Source organism: Protobothrops mucrosquamatus, unplaced genomic scaffold, assembly GCF_001527695.2.
Source record: "Protobothrops mucrosquamatus isolate PMUCROS unplaced genomic scaffold, P.Mucros_1.0 scaffold_199, whole genome shotgun sequence".
In the NCBI taxonomy this organism is placed as follows: domain Eukaryota; kingdom Metazoa; phylum Chordata; class Lepidosauria; order Squamata; family Viperidae; genus Protobothrops; species Protobothrops mucrosquamatus.
In genome coordinates, this window is record NW_015386275.1 from 1,134,053 (window position 1) to 1,148,096 (window position 14,044).

The 14,044-nt window shown below is 39.8% G+C and overlaps 1 protein-coding gene across 1 annotated transcript in view; it reads right to left on the reverse strand.

The window, feature by feature from the left end:
• Window positions 1-8,198: 8,198 nt before the first annotated feature.
• The window catches only part of PCBP3 (poly(rC) binding protein 3), a 65,083-nt gene continuing 59,237 nt past the window's right edge, over window positions 8,199-14,044 (reverse strand). Inside the window, exons 13-14 of the mRNA XM_015825429.1 lie at window positions 12,075-12,244; window positions 8,199-8,235 (exon numbers count right to left, since the gene is read on the reverse strand). Coding sequence (XP_015680915.1) covers window positions 8,199-8,235; window positions 12,075-12,244 — 207 coding nt within the window. The remainder of the gene's footprint in view (window positions 8,236-12,074; window positions 12,245-14,044) is intronic.

Sequence of the window (14,044 nt, forward strand, 5' to 3'; positions counted from 1 at the left end):
TAAGACCTGGTTATTTCAGCAGGCAGGACTGGCCTAGGGGTATTTTAAAGGGGTTTTAAATTAAATTTTTAGTAGAAGCGGCCAAATTTAAATAGTTATTTTTAATCTTTTTAAATTTTGTATTGTATTGTACCATTGTTTTAAATTGGCTGTAAGCCGCCCTGAGTCCTCCGGGAGAAGGGCGGGGTATAAATTTAATAAAATCAAATCAAAATCAAATCAAAGAGTTTAATTTTTTTCAGGGAAGTAATTGTCCAATTCATAGCATCCTGTGTAGAGCAGTTAACACAGAAGTACTTTTTAAAGGGTTTCTTCTACACTGGAGCCCCATTTACCACTTGCTGTGAGCTTTAATTGGACAATATCAGAAGTCTGGTAGCATCTTTTCCAACAATTTTTATAAAAAGAGACACACTTTTAATTATTTTTTTAAAATTAAACTTAATTAATTAACATTAGACAAGTTGCCACTGGACTCATTGGATTTTTTTTTTGCCACCATACAGGAACATACAGGCAGAATGTTTTTGAACACTGAACCCCGGTGATAGTTGTGACAAGAATAACAAGTTCTTCTTTCAAAATCCTTTAAAATTCAGTTAGAATTGAAAATATCCACAAGCAACCAGCTGAAAATATTGAAAGGTCCTCAGAAAATGCCTCTCTGATTCAGGAAGCTATCTTAAAAATTATGTAGCTGTTGTTTCAGACGAAGCCTCTGTAATGATTGGCAAGCACAATGGAATTCTGAAGCTTCTAAAAAAGAATCAAAGTAGGACATTTGTTGGTGTTGGCTGTATTTGCCAGTTAGCACATCCAGCAACAAAATAGGGCCAAAGGCTGCACGAATCTCTGCTGGTTCAGAACAATCATTCTGAAAAACAACCCCAAAGAGATACTTTATTTGATAATAAAACAGTCAGAAAAGTCCTCAGTCATACTGCAAGAATGTCTCATATTCTAAATATTTTGGATAGCCTTACACAGAAGTTATCACTCATTATAGTGATGATGAGTCTGTTCTACTGAAATTACACAGAATAGATTAGCAAATATTGCACAGTTTATACACTCTATTTCTTCATGCAATTATTCCTTGATTTGAAAATCTTAATCGGTTACTTCAGCATGAAATATGTGTGGGATTGTTAAGATGTTTTATTAAACTACAGACATATGTGTGAATAAATTTAGAGTACTATTTCTTAAAACCAGCAAAGGTTTCAGACAATCAATTCCTAATTAAGTTTTGTTGAAAATCAAAAAGTTGGATCTTGATAGATCTGAAAATTGGCAAGGAAATAGATATTGCTTATAAAATAGTTCTGTTCAACCTATGGAAAGAAAATCAGAGAATCAGAATCAGAATAGAGCTGGAAGGGAGCTTGGAGGCCTTCTAGTCCAACCCCCTGCTCGAGCAGGAGACCCTATACCATCTCAGACAAGTGACTGTCTAGCCTCTTCTGAAAAACCTCCAGTGATGAAGCACCTATGATGTCTGAAGACAAGCTGTTCCACCAGTTAATTATCCTTGCTGTTAGGAAGTTTCTCCTTAATTCCAAGTTGCTTCTCTCCTTGATTAGTTTCCATCCATTGTTTCTTGTCCTGGTACTTTGGAAAATAAATTGGCTCCCTCCTCTTGATGGCAGCCTCTCAAATATTGGAATACTGCTATCATGTCCCCCGTGTCCTTCTTTTCTCTAGACTAGCCAAACCCAAATCCTGCAACCATTTTTCATATATTTTAGTCTCCAGGCCTTTAATCATCTTAGTTGCTCTTCTTTGTACTTTTTCCAAAATCTCAACATTTTTTTTGTAATGTGGTGACCATATCTGGAGGCAGTATTAATACTTCATGTGATTTTGATTCTATGCCTCTGTTTATACAACCAAGGATTGTATTAGCTTTTTGGGTTGCTGTCGCACACTGCTGACTCATGTTTAAGTGATTGTCCACTGACTAGGACTCTGATGTCCCTCTCACAGTTATTGTTTTGAGCCAGGTTTTGCCTACATGTACCTTTAGTTTTTCCTGCCCTTGCTTTTCTCCACATTAAATTTCATTTTGTTGGATAGGACCCATTTTTCAAGTCTGTCAAGATCTTTTTGGATCCTGAGCTTGTCTTCTGGGGTATTGGCTATTCCTGCCAGCTTAGTGTCATCTGCAAATTTAATGAGTTTCCCTTCTATTCCCTCATCTAAGTCATTTATGAAGATATTGAAGAGCACTGGGCCTAAGAGGGAGCCTTGTGGTACCCCAGTGCTTACTTCCCTCCATGTAGATGTAGTACCATTAAGGACTTCTTGTTGAGTATGGTTTCCCAGCCAGTTACAAATCCATCTGGTGGAGATGCTATTTCACATTTTTCTAGCTTACCAAGAAATAGGTTGTGGTCTACTTTGTAAATGCTTTGCTGAAGTCTAAATATACTATGTCCACAGCATTTTGCTGGTCTACTAATTTAGTCACTTTGTTAAAGAATGAAATCAGATTGGTTTCGCATGATCTGTTTTTAACAAGCCCGTGCTGGCTTCTAGTTATAACTTTGTTTCTAGATCTTCACAGATCTGTTTTTTTATTTTTTCCCCCAGTATCTTCCCAGGTACTGATGTTAAACTGATTGGTCTGTAGTTTCCTGGGTCTGTTTCTTTTTTCCCCTTTTTTGAAGATGGGAACCACATCAGCTCTTTTCTAATCCTCTGGTAGTTCCCCAGTGCTCCAAGATTTTTTAAAGATATGGTACAATGGTTCTAAGATAACATCTGTCAGCTCCTTCAGAACTCTGGGATGTAATCCATCAGGTCCCAGTGATTTATATTCATCAAAGTCAGACAGGTGTTTGCTTACCATTTTCTTGCGTATTTTAATTTTTATTTCTAGTCTGTCTTTTACAGTTATGTTTTTGGTAGGCTGGGTTATACTTTCTTTTTGTGTGAAGACTGATGCAAAGAATGAGTAAAACAGTTCTTCTTTACTACCTGTTACTTCCTTGCCATTTTCTCTCTTTATTGGACCAACTGTTTCCTTGACTTATTTTCCCCTTTAGAATTTTTATCTATGAAATTTTGCTTAGGTTAAAATCACCTGTTTTAAAGTTTAAGACACTGGTTGGATTATATTCTATTGCTTATGTTTACATTATATTGAATTTCCCCCAAGGTTCTGGCAACTTCAACTCCCTCTATCACTTCTTCTCTATTAGTAAGAATTAGGTCCAGTATAGCTTTTCATCTAGTTCCCTCCTCTATCTTTTGGACAACAAAGTTCTCAGCTAAATTGGTTAGGAATCTGTTCAATCTCCCACTTGCTACAGAGTTTGTCTTCCAGTTGATATCAGGGTAGTTTAAAGTCTCCCATTACTACTGTGGTATGTTTCCTACATACATTTGCTACATTTGATTAGTGAAGAGTTCATCTATTTCTTCTGCATGGTTGTGTGGCCTATAGTATACACCTATAGTAATGTCATGTTTTCCCACAAAATTTTTTTTTGCAATGGTATCTTCAGCTTGGTTAAAAAACAAAAAGACCAAGCACAGAAACCCTATATGGAAATTAGGGAAATGGCATGTATTTCTGGAATTTATGGATAATGTAAGGCAGTGGTGGTGAATCTTTTAGAGACCGAGTGCCCAAACTGCAACCCAAAACCTACTTATGTATCACCGGGTGCTGGGTGGGCATGGCCTGCTGGATGAGCGTGGCTACAGTGGTCATGGCAGACTGGGTGGGCATGGCCAGGATGGGCGTGGCCAGCTCGATGTTGCTCCTGGGGAGGGATGCCTGTGGGGGCCGGGCAGGGTTGGGAGAGATCCAGGGGGTCTCTGGTGGGTGGGGCAGTGGGCAGGAGGGCATCTTGCTCAGCTGGTGGCTTGGGGGAAAGGGGGCAGCTACACCCCCTCCCAAACGCTGCCATCTCACGAAAACAGGATGAAAACTCCAAAAAGCGACAAGGAAAATTTTTTTAAAACAGAAGAGTGTCTCGCAATGGTTTTCTTCCCTGGGGGGGCATGGGGGGAGGCTCCTGAGCCCTGCAGCTCTTCCGGGGGGAGGAGGGGAGGGGCTGTGCTGGGATTGGGGCTCCTCATGCCTTCCACTGCCCGCCTGTGCTCTTCTGCCGCAGATGTTGCGGCTCCGTTTGCCTGGCAGGGGGGCACGCTCGCGCATGGGGACATACATGAGGCTGCTGCCTTGCTTTCTGTGCCATGCCGGGACTTGGCTGGGCTGGGTATGGAGCTTCCTCGCGGCTTCTTCCCCTGCAGATATTGGGAGTGCCCACCCCACCTACCGCTCATCCAGGGGCAGCTGCTGCCATCCTCCAGCCTGTCGCCGGCCAGCCGGGGATGCCAGAATGCCTCCCTTAAGGCTCCCTTGGCCTCTCCTCCCTCCAGGCTGGGGCTGGTGAGATCCCCCCCCATGGGCAGCCCTGCACCCATCCCCGGCCAGTCCTCCTCCTGCATTCTCCTGCTCCTTCTGTGGGTGGACCATGGCTTACTAAGTTGGGCGGCACCTCTCCCTGCATGCGTCCTCAGGTGGAGGAGCCGGGCAGCCACAGCTCTCACTCCCCTCTGGCCTCCATCTACCTGAGGCCTGAGCTCGGTGCGCCCAGCTGCCCGGTGATGGGCTGGAGAGTGTGGGATGGTGGCAGATGCTCCGGGATGAGTGGTAGGTGGGGTGGGTGCTCCCAATGTCTGTGGGGGAAGAAGCGGCGAGGAGGCTCCACGCCCAGTCCAGCCCAGCCCTGGCATGGCACAGAAAGTGAGGCAGCTGCCCTGCATGCATCTGACGCAACCCTCGTAGAGCGCTGTTCTCCCGCCGCCCAGACCCAACCCTTCCAGAGCCCCGACCCAGTTCTTTAGCTCCACCTGGCTTGTTCCGCGGCCTCATGGCAGTGGCACTGGGCAGGAGGCGGCAAATGGCCGATTTTGGTGTGGCGGCAAACAGCCATGCCACATTGAAACCGGCCATTTGCTACCTTGCGTGTCACGGCCACTTGCCGCCTTGTGCATCGTGGCTGTTTGCCTCTGGCTGGAGGCAAACAGCCATGCCAGACCGAAAGCCACCAATTGCTGTCTCATGCATCGTGGCCACTTGCTGCCTTGCGCATTGCCAAAACCAGCCATTTGCTGCGATGCATGATGCGGCAAATGGCCATGACGCACGAGGCAGAAAAAGTGGGGCATCTTTTCCCCCCACCCCCAATAGATCGCCCTGCTGCCACCGCTGTTTCCCCCCACCCCCCGCACTGATCCCCCTGCTGCCACTTCCCCCATCTCCCACACGGATTGTCCTGCCGCCGCTGTCTGGGGAGTGCCGAAACTCACTCGCAAGTCCGAGGTGCTGGATTTTCCCGGTGTAGCTGTGCCAAGCCATGCCGCCAGGCTTCCCAGTGGCCAACAGAAGGGAGATCGTAGCAAGAGCGATCTTTTTCCCCATTCCCTCCCTGGCCCTTGAGCTCATCTTGACACCTCTTTCTCTGCACCGCTTCTGGCTTCTCACCTCTCCCCCGCCTTGCAGCTGCTCCCTGACTCCTAGTGCAGAGAAAGAAAGTAAAAGTGCTGGCGAATGTGGAGAGGGGGAGGGGAGCGGCCTGACCCCACCTCCCTCTGGGGCGATGGCGTGCATGCCCACAGGGATGGCTCTGCGTGCCACCTGTGGCACGCATGCCATAGGTTCGCCACCATGGATTTAAGGTATTAAAAAGATAGGGACTGTTCAGTTAGGTAGGGAGAAGAGGGTCATTAGACCAGACTTCCTGGCTGAGAGACCATGAGCCCTAGTGGTCTGAGCTGAAAACAGTGTCTATTGGGTAAGGTAAAGGGGAACAGGAAGAAGTGGTTGGGATTAGGGAAAATGGAGGAAGATTGAACATTGGGACCTGTGGTGGCTGCCAAGTCACTCAGTTCAGTGCACTGCTGTGTGATGTAGTTGGGGACTGAAGATGGTTTGGTTAGAGGAATAGAATTGGATGATTATAAGAAAGTCAAGGTTGACATAATGTTAGAATCCCTTTGAAGCCAAGGATTTAGGACATGGAGTTTGGAGGTAAGGATGAAGATCAGAATAGTGGTAGGCAGAAGGAATTACAGTAGAAGTGGGATTGGGCTGTTTTAGGGGAAGGGGGATGGAAACCAGCACTTGGCAACTGATATTTCATACCTTGGGTGCAAACTGCATTACCACTGAATTTTCAACTGAAAACGAGAAGCAGCCTGCAACTTCCTTGAAAAGTTTAGGGACAATTATGACTATTTATCCGGTCCATTTGATTGTCCAGTATATATAAAAAGGGGGGATGAAATGGATTACTGGGTGATCATGAGGGCTTAGCAATTTCCTTCATGGCAAATCTTCAGAAAAGAACTTCAACCTTTTCCCAAATAGATTGATTAGACTGCTCTGGTTTGAGCTAAACCTGTGTTTTAATTTTTCATTATTGCTTCAAAACATTTTAAAATTTGGGGGTTGTGAATTTGTGATAGCTTAATGATGTTGGTCTAACATTTATTACAAAGATTATCATTAGGAAAGAGATAAAAACTAAGCTTCTGATATTGTTATGCTATTATAGAAATCTGCGTGGCCACTCTTGGAATACAATATTGTTTCCTGTTCTGATACTTGCATCTTAGAAAAGATATTGCCAGGAAACATTGCTGAAAAAAAACAATCTCTTTAACACAATAAGATAGAATTTGTGGGCATATAGATTATTTTGAGGGCATGAAGTCCATTATTAAAATAAGAACAGACTTCTTTTCATATTTTTTTTGGTATTTGGACAGTAATTTGTGGGCATAGTTGGCCCTTGTATAGGAATGTATCCTGTCAAATACAGGCAGATAGGCCTAAAGGAATTTTGCTAAGGAAATACTTACAAACTTGGGAACATTGAAACCAACTGTTAATATCATCTACTATACCGATTTTCTCCATGACAACCTGGTCTTTCAAGTCTTTCAATGGTGCACTCATTGCCACTGTAACTGAGGCCATCCACATTATTATTAATAGCTAATGGCTGTGAAAACCCCCAATACTGTAAGGATACTGTGAAATCAGACAAGTATAAGTATGTTTAGAGGTGTGCTTCTTGATTTTCTGGTTGGTTTGTTTGATTGCTTGCTTAAATAGTTCCTGAAACATTGGGGGGGGAGGGATTTCTTCGTCAGATGACATATAGTGTAAACAGAGCCTCCTGAATTCACTGTAATTTTAACTCTCCCATTATAAAAAAACAGATCTGCCAGTCACTCCAATGGCTATATCTTAAGTTCTCTCTTTCCCAACCTAAGTATGAAATAAATTGAGAAGATAAATGATACACAAACTCCATCAACAAAATAAAAAAGCATTGAGATCAACATTAGGACTTATTACTAGCAAAGCTGCACAGACTTTATTGAATTTAAACAATGGCAAACACAACTGGCTCACAGAAACTGGAGCTTTCTAACCTAAGTCCAAAAGTCTGTGGGTGGCTGTTTTCAGCAGTTCCTGCCACACTTTGAATTTAGTTTAGTTTCATGCTCTCTGTTTTCCACATTTCAGGAAAAGGTCCCCCGTCCCCCCGCTTTGTTGATTCTTGTGAGATTATGAGAAGGGTTGGTTCTGGCTATGCTACTCCAAAGCAATAGAAACCACCAGGGAACCAGTGAGATTTCCTGCTGATGCTCACTGGTTCTTGCCTGCTCTGTTTAATGGAAGAAACCATGCCAGATTCAAAGGATACTGTTAAGGATGAGACAAGAATGCATAAGGTTTAGAAACTGAGAGAATAATGACATAACTGAATATCTATTGCTCTAAATGAGGCTCAGTCTCAGAATTACTGCAGGTGCTGAAAAAAAGCGGAGAGAATTAAGGTAACAAGGTCCAGCTAAACTGTGGCTAATGAGAATGTCTTCTTTGAAGGTTTAATGAAAGAAAACCTCAGCAAAATCTATTTAGATTAGTATGCACTTTACATCTGACTGGCCTGGAGCATAAATTAAATTTTAAGAAGAAAACCAGGAGCACAAAATGCAAAGACACTTATCAACATGAGTGTGGGAGTATGGATGTGCATGCACACATTCCTTTCTGAAGAAAAATATCCTAAGAGATAAAACAGGTATGTGAAGTAGTAAATATGCAGATTGTACAAGCTGAATGAAGGATAATTGACTTGATGGAGTCAAGGATGACAAGCGACAAATTAGAGTGCGCCCATTCCAGTGACCTCAGACGTCAGCCTAGAAGAAATAGAGATACATATAGTTGAAGAACAGCTTAAGAAGTGCTTGCAGTTTATGAGGAAGAGATCAAAGGACTTGTGTTTTATTCACCATGTTCCAACCTTGATACAATGAGTTGCAGTTGTTATGTCCATTCCTATTGTGTTCAAGTGCTGGTGCCCTATCAAAAGGTCTGGAAATGCTTCTAAACACAATGGAAATGGACACAATCTCAATATTTCAATTACAAATAGTCACATTACTTGGAACAGTGCATATATTACATTAGAATCTTCAACTCTCCTAGATCCTTGGGGAAAATACAATAATCAAAAATACCAAATCCAGTCAGAACTTTCTGAGACAGTATATTTAAAATGATAGTATTAAGCAATAATGATTATTTATATCACATTTAAAAACTGTAACAAGACCTGTTTTTGCTGTGGAACAATGCTGGCCAGCCTTTTTTGTAGTTGCACTACTGTATGAATAAGTTCAACAGGATGAAGGATCTCAATGAATATGACAGTAGCACCACATTTGCTGAAATTCCTGTGTCCCATTTATGTAGCATCATGAGAGGAATTCTTTCCCCATGTCCTCCCTTCCAAGCATTGACATTTTTGGCCATGTTACCAAGACTGGGGACAATGGGCATCTTGCCTGCTTCACCTGGATAATGTTCTATTTACCATGCAAATGCTGTGCATTTTTCAGCTTCTGCTTAACTGAAAAACAAGCAGGCCTAACGTAGCACCATAGGGCACATTCTTAATCCTTTATTTTCTATCCAGATATGCCACCCATATCATGCATGCCACAGTTGAAAATAATTAATGGTATTTATTTATCTTGTATTTATCTTGTATTTAGACAGATTATTGTATCTTGCTTTTCTGCTATGACAAGCAATTTTATTTAAGCTTGTTATGAGCAGATTATCTTTTACTTTTTATGTTTTTGCTTTAATATATAGAAAGGAAAAAATACAGAAACAAATGAAAAGCAAACACATAAGGAAAAGAAAAAGAGAAAGGAAACATAAAAAGCTCAGCTTTAAGCACAGTATTAAACCTAATCTTGACCACATAGTAATATTGATCACGCTTTCCATTACACTGATAAGATAGCAATTAAACATGATCAATCTAAGACTGTAAATCTGGAAAACTCCATCTTTTTTGCAGCAGCCCTTGCTCACTAAAACCAAATACTTCATATAATGATACATTTCAAATCTGGAGCTCATAATTAAAATAGCATTCACATCTTTGAACAATATTACTCTTCCCAAAAACATATTAATAAAAATATGGATAGTAAATCAAAACAGAACAATCACAGGTCAAGCCACATCATATAAATTAGGGTGTGTCCATCATTTCATAGTCCAGCATAATAAATTTGACGTCTATTTTAAACTTTATCTGAAGTGTCCGATAAACATGAAAAACATTTTTGCTGCATTAATCGTATTTTAAAATTAAGAGAAACTGTCATGGTTCCGATAGATGAAACTCATTAAAAGAACTTCAAGATAAAGATTTTTTCCTTAAAGAACATTTTATTCAGGAAACAAAGTATCGGCACTTACATAGTGAACCCAAGACTGAAATTCCCTCCCCCCCAGATACAAAGTAACAAGTTGCAATTTCCACCCCAAAGAAGCTGTCAGAAATCACATTCTCCAATTAACGCAAAATGCGGGCTTTCCTTCCCAGTTCCTCAGCCTGCCAAAACTTTTATCAAGCAATGTCTTTGAGTTCCCACACAGCTGAAGTTGTTATGGCTAACTAAACCCTCAAGCATTTACCCCATCCCCCTTCTACATCTAAACTTCAAAACAGTAAAAGGCACTCTAAAAGCAAAGATAACATGGCTGCTGATTCTCAGTTGTCATAGCGTTGACATCCATTGTCACAGTGTTGACAGAAACATTCATAATATTCTTTTAATTCCTTAACCATTGATTTAATATGAGTTTTCCAACACTGTTCCAAAGTTCTTGCAAATAGATAATTTGCAATTCAACTGTCAGTATGGCTCATAGGAAATTGTTTATTAAGGGAACTACAACACAAAACAATGCCAAACAAACTCATGTGTAACCAAGTATATTTTTTATCTATTTTTTAACTTAAAAAATGTCCAAGTAGAACATATTCAAATAAATTTAATATCAAATAAGCATATTATTTGATATATGACAGCAAAAGTGCTATTAAAATAATGACTTATAATGATCATTATTTATAATAGTATCTAAAAAACTAAGTGTCAGAACCCATTTCTTTGGTGGGGGGATTTTACTAGATGGGTCTTTTTCTTTTTCCTTCTGTGGGTTCTGCCATACTCCTGGGGGGAGGGGGGAGGCCTCTGGGGAATTGTTATGTATCTTGTCCTTTCGCTTAGCTGCTACAATGTATTCTCTCTGCTTCCTCTATCTGCTTGCTCTTTGAACTGTTCTCCCCTTGATGCCAACCTGGGGTGAGAAAGGAATGTGTCTCCGGCCATCTGGTTTATCTTTTGTTGCGGAAGAGAAGGTGTGAAGACCCAGCAATGTTTTCACAGCCTTGGGAAAGGAGTCTTATCAGCCTCGTTCCCACAGTGGACTTAACACTGGGGATTGGCCCATTTGAACTGACCGGATGAACTATTGGGGTGGGGTTTGCTTTTTGCTCCTTTAACCTATTGATTTGAGCAGGAAACCTTCAGATCCTGCCTTCTATGCCTGCTGTCAACTTCTCCTAATAAAAGTTCCTTTTGGGATGATTCCGTTCCAAGAGTTCTGCTTTCTTGGGAAGAAGTTTTGAAGGGTCCTTACACTAAGTCTGATAACCTGGAGCTAGTAGAAGTGAACATTTATGGTAATGGGAAATACACTCTTGGGAAGGAAAAATTGCTTAAAGCTTCAGTTATTTTATGCTTTTGTATATGAAAACATTTAATTATCAAAATTAAATTTATAGTACTAATTCCTCAGAAATGCTTGTGTTAGTCCCTTAATTGCTAAGATTGGAAGCAAAAAAGATACGTTTAACAGATTTTTCTCTTATCTATGTAGACTAGTAATTAATAAACTTATTATGAAAAAGAACAGCTGTTTTAAATTTACTATTAATGAATTTTTTATTTGTAAAAAATATCGTTAAAATGAAATGACATGTCTGGCTCAGTAAAATGATGAATTAAGGAAAAATAATGGCTATAAATTGGAAAAGAAGAAAAGGAGAGAAGTATTTGATTTAATGCAATTAACTGAATAATTTGATAATTTACTGAATTGTTGCACAATATCAATAGGTTTGCTAGACAGCATTCATAATGATCAGTAACACATATCATCAGCATATATTAATATTTTGTTTTCATATCCAGTCCTTTTTATGTCCAGACCATTTTCCATTGTTTGAAAATTTTAACATCACTACATTAATCTATAGGATGCCCAAAGAAGTATCTACATTGCTACAAATATTAACAGATTTTATTTCAGCTAAAATAGTTAGGCTATTCCCAAGAGTTGTATTCAGCAGATTTATTTATTTACTGTATGGTGATTTTACATTAGTCGGGAGATTACAACGCTAATAAAGAGTAGTAGTTTGACTGCCTAAGACCTCTGGCCCATTTGGTTCACACTTGCCCTCTTTCCAAGGTGCACCACAGGGGGCAAGCTAGCTCTGCACCGTATTCAGCAGAAATCGGTTTCTAAAGAAATTTACTTCCTGGAAATTCTGAGATGCAATGGAAATGAACATGCTATGAGCATTATAGCCACTTGGGCATATTTTACCAGTAATGAACACAAGTTGATGAAAATAAGAATGAGGGCCTGAGGGAGGAAATCTCACCTGGCATTGATGAGGTATTGAGCAAGGCTGATGTTAGCTGGGGTTCCTGTGATGGTGATCTGACGCTCTGATGAGCCTTCTGTGGCATTGGCAATTTTGATCTGGGCTCCAGACATCTGCCTGATTTCATTAATTTTGGTCCCTTGGCGTCCAATTATGCAGCCTATTAACTAGGAAAAAAGTTATTAGGACTTTCTTAAACTAACTCTTATGGTATTAAGAATTGTGAACAACAAATAACACAAAGCTTACTAGAAATCTCAGTATTAGTTTCTCTTTTGTTTTGTTACTAACAATATGCTGTAACTATGCTCCCTATAAAATCACACAGGGAGATTTTCAAACGATTGTTTTTTAGTACTACCGAAGTATAACTGTGGAAACATATCACTAATGGAGATTGGAGCTGCACTGCCTCTTTGATGGCTAGAGAAAACTGGGAATTATTAAGACAGAAATCTTCCTAGATGTTTCCTTATTTAAAATGTTATTTCTAACTATGTACGTGAGATTCACCAGGCCAAGTATACTTTGTTGTGCTGAAAAAAGACATATAGCAAATATGGGCATTCCTATATACAAACTGAAAAAATATATTATTAATTATTATTAATAATTATTCTGCCTTTTTATATGTAACTCAAAGCGGCAAACATACTGTACCAAATATTCCTGTCTCCTATGGCTGATTAGGAATTGCATTGCTCCACGATGGAGCACTAAATTTATTCCCAGAAGTGGAAATCTGAGCATCTATAGACACCCCCCATTGCAATCAGTCTCATGCCCCATTTTGCTTGTATCATAACATACAGATGGTGAGGCCTGAAGGATCTCTCCATTTTGTTTTCTACAACACAATCCCAAAGAGTGTTTGTTTTGCAAGCCCAGATTTTATCCTAGCTCTCTCTTGGTTTCTGTCACGCACATAAACCAGACAACTCTTTTTTCTCTTCCCTATGTGCTCAGAATGGAGTGGGGGCTTCTGCTCTGAGGAAGTGACTGGGACAGGAGGGCCTATCAGTTGCTTGGTTAATGGTCAATGAAGTGACTATTAGGCTTTTTTCTCTTCTTTTTTTGTGTAAAAGTTTTAGTAATTTTTCCATTCAATAGTACTTATTCAACAATGTGTTGTCTGAGTATCATTCACTAATACAAATTTAATTCCTAATCCTTTATTCCTTTCTCCAGCCATTGATAAAACAAGTCCCAAGTCTGATAGTATTCTGTTTCTTCTTTTTCTTTCAACCTCATAGTAAGTCTGTCCATTTCTGCACATTCTAATATTTTTTTAATTATTTCTTCCTCTGGTGGTGATTCTTCCTTTTTCCAATATTGTGTAAATATGATTCTTGCCACTGTTATCACATGTAAAATCAAATATATTTTGTTTATCAATCTTTTCTGGCATAATACCTAATAAAAAAAAGATCAGGTTTAAAATCTACATGTTTCCCCAACATCTTTTCTAGCCAAGTATGTACGGTATTTTTTCCAGTACCTCTTTGCTTCAACACATGTCCACCATACATGATAATAAGTAGCTGACTTATGTTTACATTTCCAACATCTATCTGACATATTTTTAAACATTTTTGCCAATCTTGCTGGTGGCAAGTGCCATCTATAAAATATTTTATATACATTTTCTTTGTAAGAAGCTGCCATAATTTCTTTCCTACAAGTTTTGCCATTTTTCTAATTCTATGTTATATCCAAAATTCTTTGCCCATGTTATCATTGTTTCTTTTACTTGTTCATCTTCCATTTTCAAATTCAATAAAAAATGTATACATTTTCTTAATTATTTTCTCATCCGAAGTTAATAATGTCTGATCAAACAAGGATTATAAAATCCATACAGTTTGACATCTTTATCATATCTAACTTGCATTAATAAATATGTCCACCATGATAGATCTATACCCTGATTTTCCATCTTGCTTAGATTTTAAATTCCCTTCAGAATT